The sequence below is a fragment of the Microtus pennsylvanicus genome, chromosome 15, assembly GCF_037038515.1.
Source record: "Microtus pennsylvanicus isolate mMicPen1 chromosome 15, mMicPen1.hap1, whole genome shotgun sequence".
NCBI lineage: Eukaryota > Metazoa > Chordata > Mammalia > Rodentia > Cricetidae > Microtus > Microtus pennsylvanicus.
In genome coordinates, this window is record NC_134593.1 from 22,492,932 (window position 1) to 22,508,736 (window position 15,805).

Consider the following 15,805-nt stretch of genomic DNA (forward strand, 5'->3'; position numbering starts at 1 on the left):
TACCTTTTCAGAAAAATAAAAGCATTTTCAATGTGTAATATGTAGGATGATCCAGGAAAAAAAATGGTGCTATCAAATCCAGTAACTCATAGCTTGGATTTGTGTACCAATTTTAAGAGCTAACAAATCAGAATATTTGTAAGACCAGCTGAACCTACAGCTGAGACTCTGCTCACATTCCTCTATATAAGTGTCATCTCTCCAGTTAGTTATAAAAGTAGTTACCCAGGTTGGTCTTAAAAACCTAGTTAGTATTGCAAAGTCAACAGTTCATTTTGATAACAAATACCTTCTCAAAGACATCAACTCCATGGCAAACATAATACAGAAATGCAAACAGACTCATCTATACAGAGAAATCTCAATATTTGAAATAGAAGACTATTATTAGCATCTTCAGGAATGAGAAAAATAACAGTTTCGATACACTGACTGTTACAGCAGGATTCTTTTGCTGCCTTACTGAACAAAGGTACTTGGTCATGTGTTTCTGGAATCAGTTCAGAACACATTTCCACTGCAACTTAGTACTCCAAAGGATCTTTGCAAATTATAAAAAGTTTCAAGTTTTCAGCAAAACCTGGTGACACATGACTCATCACTCTGGAAGCCAAAGCTGAGGAAGACTGGCAAAATCTGAAGCCAGCCTAGGCTCTGAGTTCACATTCAGCCTTTGACTTCAGTGGAAGACACTGTCTCAAAAAGTTAAGTAAATAAACAGCTCTAATTATCACTTAGTGATTTCATGGAAACATTTGACATGCTGGTAATACTGATGTGATCAGCATTATGAGTATTTGGACACAAGAATGTTTATCAACACCAAAAAATAAGTACTGTGGAAACAAAAAGAATAGCTTTCTTGGAATTCTGATATACCATTTCCCTTATATGAAAATACTGGAGACAATCAGTTTTACTAAATGGCTGTATACATGCGGACATACCAACAGTCCAAAAAAAAAAAAAGGCCAAAATAATACACTTAACACTTAAACTTGCAATCCAAACAGTACCGGACAATACTCAGGTCGCCTCAAGTAATAGCCCAGACTTTTATTAGATGACTCTCAATGTTTCATTTAATTAATTAATATAAAATGATTATATCTAGCTCAAGAGTTTCGTCCAATTTTACAAAGCAGTCAGTCTTCTCTCCTGTGAGCAGTCACAGAATGCACAGAAGTTCTGTTTTTCTTCTCACAAACATGCTGTAAAAATGGGGGCCCATATATACTCAAGCCAAGGCTTGATACAGCTCTAAGTATTTCAACTAACTTCTTTTCTATGCTCCAAACAATTTAATACTGGGCCTTTTTTATAAATTTCACAAATATATGTAGTAAGCCACACACAATAAATGGTCATCCTAATAAGATCTTTAAATCACGTTAGATCGTATATTAAAAAGAATTTGCCAATTACATGAGAGGTAGCAGTGTCTATGAGATGGGTTGAGTCCACTTTTTCAGTGCCTCCACATACTTAGAATCACTATTTTTATCACTCCAAATACTACTTAAACACTGTCATGAAACAACACCAAAGACTTATCCTGTTATATAGTCATTGCCTAGAAATGTTCTGCTCAGTATTCATGGGAGACTAAATTAACATTATACTTGCATATAAAGCTGAAATAAAGATAAGAATTCAGATGGAAAGTTAATTAGGCTGTGGAGACAGCTTAGTCAGACAAGTACCTGTCGTACTACACAAGGACTGAGCTCAGATTCCCAATGAGTGCCTGTGAGCCCAACACTAGAGAGGCAGAGACGGGAAGATCCCCGAGATTTGCCAACTGTCTTGCCCAGGTAGTAGGATACAGGTTCAAGAAGAAACTGTCTCAAAATATAAGGTAGAGACCAATAGAGGAAGACACCCAACATTAACTTATGATAATGCATACATAACTGCATATACACTTGCACAGCACAGACACAAACATACACAATAGAAGGTAAATTCTTTTTCTTATATTTATTTATTATGTATACAATATTCTGTCTGTATGCCATTTACAGATGGTTGTGAGCCACCATGTGGTTGCTGGAAATTGAACTCAGGACCTTTGGAAGAGCAGGCAATGCTCTTAACCTCTGAGCCATCTCTCTAGCCCTAGAAGGTAAATTCTAAACACATTCAACAACAGAATCAAAGAGGTTCTGGTAATTTGAGCTGAGATAACTTCACAATTTAAATTAATTCTAATAGATTTGGCAGCAACAAATACCATAACCGAAGCAAATCATTTTATTTCTCTTGATCTCAGGTTCCTCGTTTGTAAAATACAAGATGAGACTAAATGACCGTGTATGCGTGTGTGCACTGAGAATTATGTTAAAGCAGCAAGGTCACTCATTCTGTACAACAAAACAGGTATGACCTACCACAGCATATGTCATACCTCTCAAGCAAAGAATATCATGAAGGTAGAACACACAAACCCAGAGAGAAATAAGTTACATCAACAGTAGTCACAGCTGGCCAAATGTTATGGAGCATGCCTGTAATCTAACTACTTCAGAGGTGGAGGCAAGAGGATCTGAATTTGAGGCTGGTATTATTCAATGAATACAAAGCCAGCCTGAGCTATAGAGTAAGACAGTCTATTCAAAAATAGAAAAAGCAGACACAAACTACTAAAAATTACATACACATATTCCGTTAAATTCCTTAAATGGAAATTAATCACACATTTATTCATTCCAAAACTACAGAAAGAGAAGGCAAAGGTAAAGAAACTTGAAGAGATGTAAAGACCAAACTGGCATTTCCTAGTAAAAATAACAATATAGATCATGCATGGAGCAAGTATATAAATGCACAGAGAGAGAAAAACATTGCTCAGTGCTAAAGCACTTGCCTAGCATTCACTAGGTCTCCAGCAGCACTGGGTGACAAGAGAGAGGTAGAGGGAAAGAGAAAATTTGCAGGGGCTTTCTCAAACATGAATATCAAAATAACTCACAGGCCTATGTTCCAACTTCATAATCAAAAATGCTTGACTTAAAAATACACGAACTGTCTGCTTCAGGTAAGGAGAAGCAATAGGAACCAATTTTTAACTATCAGATTCAAAACATCAACACCTGTAATATTTTTAATGTTAATGTTATTCTTAGTATTATACTAAATATTATATAAGATATGAAGAACAGAAAGGTTAAGATCTCTGCCCACAGGAAAATCTTCTCAATCTTATTTGCAAGTTAATATTGGAATATTATATAGACACAATAATAGAAGCTGAAGAGATGGCTCAGTGGTTAAGAGCATTGCCTGTTCTTCCAAAGGTCCTGAGTTCAATTCCCAGCAACCACACGGTGGCTCACAACCATCTGTAATGAGGTCTGGTGCTCACTTCTGGCCTGCAGGCATACATGTAGACAGAATATTGTATACATAATAAATAAATAATTTTTTTAAAAAGGCACAATAATATACTTCCCAAGGGAGGAATCAAAATGAAAGTTCATCAATTCAAATTCCTATGTTTCAAGATTATTTAATTGTTTTTATTGAGCTATACATTTTTCTTCACTTCCCTCCCTTCCTCCCTTCTATATTGTCCTGCGATCAAGAAATTTTAGGGCTAGAGGAAGTCTCATAAATAGATTTTATAAATAAAACAGATCCAGATATACAGGAACAAACTATATCACAAAAGGCATTTCTAAACAGGCAAGAGAAAATGTGCCTTAAATGAATAACCTTACAGGTAGGCATACTTGACAACAGAAAACAAAATTAACTGTTTAATCAAAATCACTAAGGTAAAAAAATGAACATCAACAGACTTAGAATTTCAAGTCAGGTGTGGTGGTGCATGCCTTTAATCCCATTGAGGAGGCAGAGGCAGATGGATTTCTGTGAGTTTGAGACCAAGCTGAGCTATAGAGTCAGTTCCAGGACAGTCAGAGATACACAGAGAAACCCTCTCTCAAAAAAACAAACAAAACAAGCAAACAGTAAGACTTGGAATTTCTACAAAATGAATACAAATACTAAAAATATTATGGTTAAGAGAAAAAAATCAATTTGACAGTTTCTAAATTACAATCAGTGTCTGTCTACTAAGAGTGGCAGGACCATAAATGGCTATACACACCAACTAAGTCTAAGAAAGTCCAACAGACCATTAAGTTTTACTTTTAAGCAGGCAATAAAATAGCTAGTGATAGTTTATAATCTATTTTTTCACTGATACCTCAATGATTATACCCTAAAATCTCTTTAATATTAACTGCCGGAACAATGCAATTCTAACATTTCCTAAGTCAAATTAGGCAATCTAAATTCTACACTGTTCTAGTGCCTCATGACGGAATGATACAATACCCCTTTTTCTTGATAGCCCACCACACATTTTCATAGATACTTTTTTTTCATTTTATATTTCAACAACCCTCTGAAGGAAAGCACGAATTATTGTCATTATTTCATTGATAAGGTAGAGATTTAGGGAAATTAGGTCACAGGTACAAAGTTTATTACTAGAAGTACTTGAATTAGAAAAAACCCACATGCTCTGACCCCATGCAATTTATATGCCACTGTAAATTCCAAATCTTTAACTATAATTCTAAATTTTAATCTAATCTTTAAAGTCTGTGCCTTTCCCATTTCAAACTCTAATATAAATACCATATAAACTAAGAACAAATGCAAACAGCAACAAGTCTTTAAAAGATCACCTGCATATCAGCATGTCAAGAAGAAAAAAAAATGATAAAACCACCAACAGTTCAAATATAATAAAAACACTGTAAAGTTTGCTTCCTTTAATCTAATGGATTTATCATAGCACACACAACTCACTGACAGAGCAAATAACATAAGCTCTGAATTATTTATACTACATATGACTTAGAGAAAACATTAATGCTGAAGAATCTTCACTTTTTCTAGTTTTAACCTACCCTTGGCATTCCTGTACTCCAGCTTAAACTCTAACAAAAAAAACATACAAATGACATGATTGGGGATGAAATGTCTATAATGAAAGGTCTATGCATTTATTAAGTCTATGTGCTATTTATTGAGCAATGGTGGCAACACTGAGAGCTGCGGACTGGTTGGAGAAAGTTAAGTCACTGCGAGTGTCTTCAGAGTGATATCTGACTGCAGTCTCTTCCTCTCTTTGCTTCCTGGCCACACGAAGTGAGAAGCTCACTCCTTCACACTGTCCCACTAATGTAGCCTTTCACCAAAGGGTCCAAACTCTCAGTCTACTAACTTGAGTTAAAATAAACCTTTCCTTGTTATAAGCTTATATACTTCAGTCGTTCTGTCAGTGATTTAAAACAATCATAATAATTTTAAAAAGTGAAATGATTAGAATTCTAATTCTAGATTGTTGGGGTTCTTTAAACCTGAAAATAAGAAGTTTATTAGTATATAGACTGACATTGAAGCAGGAGATACGCTCACAAACTTTGCAAAAAAAGGATTCCTAGTCAAGAAAATATAAAGACAACTGCCATGAACGAAGATAAGTAGTCCTAGGAGGTGGATAACTAATGAGAAAAGCTACTACAATGTATTCATACCCTATTATGCACATACAGATAGGTTTTAGCTGCATATGACCCCTGTTACACACAACTTACCTCATCCTGGACACCACTCGTAGTAGTTAACTTGCTCCCATCAGTGATTGTAATAATTATTGCCGGCTCCAAGAAAAAAGGGTTTCTTCCCTGAAGTCAAAAAATAAACAGGTATTAAGGCTTAAATTCTGGCATGACTTTTTTTTAGTTACATCCCCAATTCCCCTCAATGTGTACCATCTCTTTTCATTTTCAAACATGTTTTACTGCATTTAATTTACTTTGTGTGTTTACTCTGAACGCTGTAGGGCAAGTGTGGAGGTTGGAGAACAACTTACAGGAATCTGTTCTCTCATACTATGTGGGACCTGAGACTCAAACTCAATTTGTCAAGCTCAACAGTCATGTACCTTTTTATTACCCACTGAGTCATCTCACTAAACCCCATCTCTCCTTAGTACAATTTACAATACATATGCCTGTTTGCACACTTAAACTTTTTAGGATACTTACGAATAGTGGTTAGCTCTAACTAGAGATATATAAATGGATTTCTCACTTCTTTATAAAATACTCTTGTACATTCATTTTTACAGTGCACATTTATATTTATGAAAATTATATTTATCTTAAGATTTTATGCCAGGTGATGGTGGTGCATGTCTTTAATCCCAGTACTCAGGAGGCAGAGGCAGGAGGATCTGAGATCAGTGTCTATAGCCTACAGAGTGAAGTCCAGGGCAGTCAAGGCTATACAGAGAAAGTCTCAAAAAGAAAAAAGAAGAAAGAAAAAAAGAAAAAAAAAATAGCATGTGTATGAGTATCTGATCTGCAAGCATGAATATGTACTATGTGGTTGGTGCCACAGAGGCCAAAGGAAGACAAAAGACACTTCAGATGCCCTGGAACTGAAATTCTGGACAATTATGAGCCACCCAAAGTGGGTGCTGGGAACTGAAACCTAGTCATCTGGAAGAGCAGTAAATGCTCTTAACCACTGAGTCATTCCCTTGTCCTGGTCTCTTTTTTTCTCTTTTTGAAACAGGGTTTCTCTATGTATCTTTGGCTGTCCTTAAACTCACTGTGTAGATCAAGTTGGCCTCACACTCACAGAGACCCACCTGCCTCTGCCTCCCTGAATGCTGGGATTAAAAGCATACGCCACCACCACCAGGCTCTGATATTTAATTTCTCAAATTACCAGCTGAATTCTGGTAATTTAATTTTTCAGGAGCTATCTTCACCAGGTGGTGGTGGTGCACACCTTTAATCCCAGCACTGGGGAGGCACAGGCAGGCGGGTCTCTGTGACTTTGAGATCAGACTGGTTTACAGAGCAAGTTCCAAGAAAGCCAGGACTGTTTCACAGAGAAAACCCTGACTTGAAAAAACAAAAATCATTGCTTAGCCTTTTGGCTAAAATTGAGTATGACACAAAGTGCAATAATAAAGAGAGTACTAGCGGAATATGGTGGTACACACCTGTGTTCCACATGGGAAGTTTGAGACCAGCCTGTATAACACAGCAGAACCCTCTCAAAATGCAAAACGGCAGTCTAAAAGCTAAGTGCAATGGTATACAACTAAAATTCTAGCACTAAGGAACTGAGTCAGGAAGAAAGTGATTTCCAGGGCTGCATAGAGAGAGCCAGTCATTGTCCTGCTCCACTTGTCCTCCACCTTAGGGGTGGGAGTGGCGGGAGAGGTCAATATTTTTTTTTTTTTTTGGATTTTTCAAGACAGGGTTTCTCCGTAGCTTTTTGGTTCCTGTCCTGGAACTAGCTCTTGTAGACCAGGCTGGCCTCGAACTCCCAGAGATCCGCCTGCCTCTGCCTCCCGAGTGCTGGGATTAAAGGCGTGCGCCACGACCACCCGGCAGAGGTCAATATTTTTAAAGGAGAAACATATTCTTGAAGAAAGCAAGACGGTAGGTGTCCATTACCAGAATCTTACCTACCATCACAACGTCTAAACAAGTGACTAGAAACATGGATAGGATTACAAGAACTAATTTCACAGTATTATTAAGATTACTCTCATCTTAGAAAAATTAACAGGAGCCGGGAGGTGGTTGGTGCACCATGTGACTGACAAGTGCCTTTACTACTGAACCATCTCTTCAGCCCTCCACATTAACTCTTAAAAAAAAATTTAAAAAAAGGATAAGCTGGGGAGGTGGTTCAATCAATAAAGTGACCGTTACACAAGCATGAGGACCTGCATTTGAATCCCAGTGCCGTATAAAAACTCAGGCACAATTGTACACATTTGTAAACCCAGCCATGGCAGGAGAAATGGAAGACAAACTGGTCTCTGAAGCTCATTGGGCAGCCAACCTAGCTGAACTCAATGAGTTCCAGGTTCAATGAGACCCTTCCTCAAAATAGGGGATACCAAAATTAACCAATGGCTTCTACACATGCACACACATCAAACACTATACAATGAATAAGATAAATGACAAAAATTTCAAGTAGGTAAAACTTGTTTGAAGCTGAGATGATTACACATACATATACTTAAGCTCCACAACTCAAGAGACTGGAACAGAATTCAAGGCTAGCCTTAGCTACATAGTAAGACCCCACCCATCTCAAAAAAAAGAGACAGAAATCCAAGGATATTAAATTCTCTATCATAATCAGCAAAAACTGAATGAAGTCTTATTGGATTTGATGTATATCAATATATGACAAAGTGATTTAGGAATCACTTGGACATATTGGTAAACTGTAGTCATTCATTCAGTGTTTTAACAAGACCACATGCTGGGAGGTGCTAATGTCCACAGACCACACCTACATAGTAAGGTAAAGGATTATATGCATAAACCATCAACAGTTTACTACCTTCCCTTCACATTTACTACTCTTAATTCCTACCACAGTATAAGCATATACTCACTATCTGCTGAATGAATTTATAGTTACAGTAACTATGATTATAATCTAATCATAAAGGAGATCTACTAGATTAAGTATTTTGATCAAATCATGGCAACCTATAAGCAGTACATATACTTCTCAAATAGATGTCAGAGGAATAAAAATAGTTCCAAAATGTTAAGTCTTCTGTTGATTAGAAGAAAACTTTTGTCCTCATTAGTCTAGTGGTGAAAAAATATTTTAAAAACAAAGAAGAAAAACCTTTAAATATAAGTTGCAGATCCCTAATACATCCACACAAAAAGCTAGTCAGTAGTGTTCGCACCTTTAATTCTAACACTGAGTAGACAAAAACAAGATGATCCCTTGGGCTTGCTGGTCATCTGGCCATACAAGTGAGTTCTAGGATTACTGAGAGACTCTCTGTCTCAAAAAAAATGAGGAGAAGCAACTGAGGAATGACACTGGTCTCTGATTTCCACATCCACACCCAGAGACAGAGACAGGCAGAAAGACAGAGAGAGATTGATTGTAAATGCACAATAGCATTGAAATATCTCAGGATCCTTATAGAAAAAAAACATCATTACTAACCTCCTTTTTCATGTTAGATAAAATACATCTCAGCAATCATCACATTATATTGTTTCTACTACCAGTCACACTAAGTCAATCCTAAATGCTAAAAAGTGCAAGTCTTCTCACAAAGCCAGATATTCAAAATGTATATTCCCACCTGAGTTTTGTCTCAAGTAAAAGGCTTGTTATATTCCTTGTTTAAAACCTATCCTACGGGGACTGGGGAGATGGTTCAGAGGTTAAGAGCACTGGCTGCTCTTCCAGAGGACCTGGGTTCAATTCCAGCAACCACATGGTGGCTCACAACCATCTGTAATGAGATCTGGTGCCCTCTTCTAGCATGTAGATATACATGCAGGTGGAACACTATGTACATAATAAATACTTTTAAAAAATAAATAAAATAAAACCTATCCTATTTCTACTCATTCCAAAGACCTAGTTTTCTTCCATGGAGTCTTTCTTATCACCAAGGCTGTCAGGAGCTAAACCTTCCATTCTAAAAATTCTAACAGTAAAAATTTTCAAGCTTTATATTAAAGTAAACAGTCCTTCAAATAAGCTTGAGGTTCTCAGTAGTTTCGTGGAGTACATTTAAAGTCAGACAGTTGCGTATCAGTGGGACTCCTAAGGTAGTAGGCTTGAGCCCATACACTATATCAGGGTAGCCTGAACAACATAGCAAGAAGCTGTCTCAACAACAACAAAATGATATATACCATTTTCACAACAATAAAAACATACTTAACATTACTGTATGGCAGATTAAAAATCAATAAAGAGCACAAGGAGACAGTTCAGCAAGTAAAAGCCAAGCCTGACAACCTGAGTTCAATCTTCAGGATCCACATGGCAGAAAGATTTCCAGAAGTTGCTCCTGATCTCCACAGGCATGGCATGGCATGTGTGTGCAGGCAGAAGCGTGTGTGTACACACAGAGACAATAAATTTTTTTTAAAAAAATGTTAATAATTAAAAAACTAAACTTCAAGTTGGGTGTTTTTATCATGATTAAAAAATAAATACAATCTAGTTGGAAACAAGAAATAGCTCTGAGGTTAAGAGTATTTGCTGCTCTTGCTCAGTTCCCAGCACCTACATGGTGCCTCATAATCTGTAATTCTAGTTCCAGGAGGTCTTATGCGCTCTTCTGGGCTCTGTAAGAACAAGGTATGTGCATGGTGCACACACTCCCTGTAAACAAAACATTCCTATGTATAAAGTAAATAAATCTTTATAAAAATATATACATACGTCATCTAATATTGCTTCACTTAGTTTCATTCTTAGTCTTACATGAGCACAATGAAAACTAGCTTTTAGAGGCCACAGAATTGGCCAAAATTTTAACTAAGTAGCAAAACACTATTGTAAATTAGGACCCTTATATATGACAAAGCTAACCCCCAAAATACAGTTGACCTTTTTCTCTGGTTCTACATTTATGTATTCAACTACTATAAATCAAAAATATTCAAAAAAGAAAAACTGTCTACACGGCATATGCTGTCTATTTTTCCATCATTCCCTAAGCAATGTAACTACAATGATGACGTGAATTAGATACTCAGTGGGAAAAGAAAGCCAACTAACTAGTATAGTTGTCTTATGACCCCCACACATACACACACACATTTATTTGTTTTGTGTAAAACACCCAAACAAATAAAGCCAGGCAATGGTGGCACATGCCCTTAATCCCAGCACTTGGATCTCTCTGTATGTTTGAGGCCAGCTTGATCTACAGAGTGGGTTCCAGGACATCTAGGGTTATACAGGGAAATCTTGTCTCAAAAAAACCAAATAAATAAATTAGATAGATAGATGGATGGATAGATGGATGGATGGATGGATGGATGGATGGATGGCCGGCCGGATGGACAGACGGACAAACAGACGGATAATAGGAAATAAAATGTTGCATAGATAGCACATAAATTCTCTCAATACAATTCTACAACAACCTGGTTTATGCTGTATGCAACCAGCAGCGAATGCTTCTATGATCAAACTGCTGTTCTCTGTGGCTTTTGCAGTGCTGGAATGGAACACATCAGAATCTCACACATTAGACAAGCATCTATCACTGAGTTACACAGCCCACCACTGTTTTTTTAAATGGATTCTATCAGCAGCAAAAATAACTAAAACAGAAAAGTCACCTGTTCTGTGATTTCAGACCAGTTTTTTTCTGCATATAAATCAATATATCTTCTTCCAACATAAAAGAAAGCACAATACACAAGAATGATTACCTGTAAAAACTACAACTTCCAGAGTGTACCCACAGATACACATATGAATAAACATATATGAATAAATGATAAAACATTAATGACTTTAAATTTTGGAAAATTCACAATATCAAAGAAAAGATATAATAATCTTCTTGAAGCCAATTATTCCCCTTCATAATAACTAAGATTCCTTCTTTTATAAGCAAAAAAAATCATAGACACAAAATAATTACAGAATTAAATAATGATTAAAGATAATATGTAATGTACTTTTCAGGGTAAAAAGCCCTATGTACATGAGGAATTGGTGAATTTCAAGTCACTAACAGTAGCAGTACGTGCTGCTGCAACAGTTCTCCATGTACAAATCTACACTGGTCTTTCCTGCTTTGCACAGCACTTATTCTCAACGGCTATATAATAAACTGATACTTTCTCTTGTCAGTATTATTATGCATCAAATTAAGGTTTAGTTATCTACCAGTATAAGTTATTTTTCATGTTTTAAAATGAAAAGCAACTTAATTTAGCGTTCAAAAGTTTATATTAAAAATAAGATATATACTCAATGTGTTTGTTATTATACAGCCAACCTTATAATGTTTACTTCTCTGATCTTATATTTAAGAGTCTATTATATATTTTTATTCTTAATATGATGTCTGTAAAGTCACTTAATTCGGAGACAACACATAAAAATTTTTCTTGGAGCCAGGTGGTGCAGGTACACGCCTGTAATCCCAGCAGTCGGGAGGCAGAGGCAGAGGGATCTCTGTGAGTTAGAGACCAGCCTGGTCTACAGAGTGAGTTTTAGAATAGCCAGGGCTACACAGAGGGACCTCGTCTCAAAAAAAAAAAAAAAAAAAAAATCTTGGTATTCACCTTGGTCACAAAGTTTTGGTTTGTTTTTTACCATGCAAAATAAGTTTCCTTCCAGTACTTTCACACATACTTGGCTTTGACCAACTCCCACCTCCCTTTTTGCACTGACCTTTTCCCATAATTATGTCTCACTCACATGCACACATATTCTCTCTCTCTCTCTCACACACACACACACACACAGAGAGAGAGAGAGAGAGAGAGAGAGAGAGAGAGAGAGAGAGAGAGAGAGAGAGAGAGAGACAGCACTGTGCTAGGACGCTGCAGCAAACAGAGAAACAGAGAGTTCATTTTGCCCGGTCACAAGTTCTTAGAGGAGTACAGATAATCATTAGAAAACATGACAAGTTATAAAAGATCTGCTTTAAGCATCTGTTTGATTTTATAGTGGCAGAAAAAGTACTCCCAGTACTTAAAGTGGGAGGTAACCTGTAGAGTTTGAGGACAGTAGATACAAACACAGACCTACTTCAAGGCCAGGCCATTGTACACTGTGAGAATCAATTCAAACCAAAGAAACAGCAAAGAAAATCTGATTTCAATATTGACCAATAAGAAGTAAAAATCCCCACTTTCACATAAAACTAATAGTTCAATAAGCAACTGATCATGGTGTTAAACGTCAATGAAAGCATAAAATTTCAAAAAAGTAAAAGAATTAATGTAAAGAGCCCACCTAAAACCAATAATATTTTTGCAATATTGATAAGCTTATGAAATGTTAAATTATTTTGAAAATAGTTTTAAAATTGTAAGTCAATTTCTTTAAAAATACAAAAACAAATCTCAGGGACAGAAGTCTGTTCATTTTATTCAAAACCCTAAAAGAGCAATGGAAAAGGAACAGACTTTTATTTGTACCCTTAAACCAGTTATAATTAATCTAAAGCAAAAGAAAACTAGGCCTGAGCACTCAGTATAAATGGTTGTGGTTACATCTATTGTCGTAGTGAACTCAAATATTCTTCCTAAGCAACCACATTCCACACATGTGCAGAGCCAAGAGCCTGATTACTATTTTGCTATGGTTGAGGCTTCTATTAAAGAAAAAATGTGAACCAAGAGTTAGATCTCTCTGCCTCTCCTACCACAGCATCTTAACTTAACCTGTATCTATTATCCACTCTGTGTTTTGCTGTGTGACAGAAAAAAATGCTCAGAAATAAACAAATGAGATATAAAAATATATATCCCTAGGCCAAAGTTATCACCAAAAGCAGAAAAAAAATTTAATTTCTAAAACTAGCTCATAATTTTCTTCCATCTAAAACTTCCTTTTCAAATATACAGCTGTAAGCAAGGAATGTTGTAAAGTAGAATGGGTATGTCTTGAGAGTATATCAAAAAAGTTCCAAAATTTGAATTACTACTACTCATTCCTAAGAGTAGAACTAGTCATTAAATTATCATGATGGACATACAATTGGTTAGCTATAGATTCCAAACAAAATATAATTATTGAGGTCAATAAAGACTTCAAATAAAGTAATAGTCTTACTTCCAGAGTCAATATTCCAAAACCGGAATTTTAAGTTTTATGGTTTAGAATCTAGAAACATTACTTTACTCGAGTAGTCAATTTTTCTTAAGATTTGTTATAAAGTGTATGAGTGTTTTGCCTGCATATATACATGGGCACCACATGTCTCTGGTACCTGAGGAAGTCTAAAGAGAGGACTGGTTCTACTGAAATTAAAATTATAGATGATTGTGACCTTCCATATGGATGCTAGGAACCTGTTCTCTACAAGATCTCTGAGCCATCACTCCAGCCTCTAAAACCCTCATCTTAAACAATGCTTTTAAAATAGTATGCCTGACTATACATAAAGGATACATTAGAAATTTATTAGCCAAGGTTGCTGGGTTGTTTTTGTTTTTTGGTTTTTTGGTTTTTCACAACAGTTTCTTTGTGTAGCTTTGGAGCCTGTCCTGGAACTAGCTCTGGTCTACCAGCTACCAGGCTGGCTTCAAACTCACAGAGATCCACCTGTCTCTGCCTCCAGAGTGATGGGATTAAACACACACACCACTACCCTATTTTTAAAGACAGGTAAATGAAGGCAAAAAAAATTAAACCTCAATTTGCCTCAACAACTCACACGGAGCTGTCCATCCTATCATCAAGTTTAATGACCTCCTCGGGTGGCTGACTACCACAGAATCTACAGACACTACCTTCGCTAAATCATTTTTATTTACTGATTTACTCTGTTTATGGGTGTTCTACCTACATGTACATCTTTATACCATGTGCACCTGGTATCTGAGGTTGACAGATCTACTAGGATTAAAAATACAGATAGATGGCTGTGAGCTGCCATGTAGGCGCTGGGAATTGACCCCGATCCTCTGAAACAGAGGACAGTACTCTTAATCACCGAGCCATATGTCAAGTCCCCTAAATTGTTTCTTGAACTCTAAAGTCAAATTTAATTTTAAATACTCTAACAAGCGGACCTTGAATGTATGATTATTCTGGTTCCTTCTCTCAAAACATCTACATTACAAACAGGCTCTCAAAAGAATAAATTTACACACAATTCTGTCTTTAAAAATAAATAAAAATATAGGAGTGCTGCGAAAAGGCTTCACAGTTAGGGAACTGGCTGCTCTTCCAGAGGACCTTGGTTTAATTCCCAGTACACACATGGTGAGAAACAATCATCCATAACTCATCTCAGGTAATCCAACACACTCTTCTGGCCACCAGGGCACCAGGCACACCTGTGATGCACAGACAAATGCCCACCAAACACCCATGCATATACTAATTTTTATTTTTAAATTAAAAATTTGAAAACAAAAACAGGGAATTCTGCAACAGCTTTCCCTATAAATCGTGAAATAGTCAATATATGTTACAGATCACAAAAATCGGCGACACAACTAGGTATTATTTCCCATATGCTATGGCTGAGAGTAAATCTTAACTGCATTAGACAAAGTTAGTCTCAAGGTTTCTTAAAGAATTTTTTTAATGGATTTTAATTTAGTTTTCTGTCTAGCCCTCTTTCAAAAAATGTTTTACTATCTGTTCTGTAGTACCAGAGGTCAAACTCAAGAGTTTGCCAGGCAAGCTGGTATGAGCTATGTTATACCTCCACAGTTCTCCCAAAATGCCTATAAGCCCTCTGAACTGCACACAGAGCAGACAATGGCTTTAGCATATTAATATGGAAGATAAAGAAGCAAACAGCACGTATGGTTGAAAATACAGACTGCAACCAATTTAAAACCTTACTACAAACATTTCATTGGACCAGAAACTCTACAAACATAATGTAATACTTTTTTACATTAGGTTCTGCATTCAATATACCTTGTTTAAGATCAGACATCCATTCCGGATTAACAAAAGTTAGAATAAACAGAAAAATTTAAAATAAAGACCTTTTGTTCCTTCATTTAGGCCCATTTTTCTGCATATGATCTCTTCTTTTTCTAATTTACCAGTTAAAAATTCAAACTTTTACATCTGTAAAAGTACATAAAAGATAATGAATTATCACAATTTAGACATTAACAAAGACATGAAAATTATTGTTTTGCTAAATTCTGGTAATTCAAAAGAACTAAGCATCACCATCTCATGATACGGTCTTTGTAATCACCCACTGTCTTTATGGACTAACTTTCCTCAGCACATTGAATATGCAATCATCTTAACT

General features: G+C 36.2%; 1 protein-coding gene across 3 annotated transcripts in view; it reads right to left on the reverse strand.

The window, feature by feature from the left end:
* Positions 1-15,805, reverse strand: part of Ints6 (integrator complex subunit 6) — a 79,362-nt gene that overhangs the window by 51,312 nt on the left and 12,245 nt on the right. For all 3 annotated transcript variants that reach the window (XM_075950075.1, XM_075950074.1, XM_075950073.1), the window contains one exon: positions 5,613-5,702. In XM_075950075.1, the coding sequence (XP_075806190.1) occupies positions 5,613-5,702 (90 nt within the window). The remainder of the gene's footprint in view (positions 1-5,612; positions 5,703-15,805) is intronic.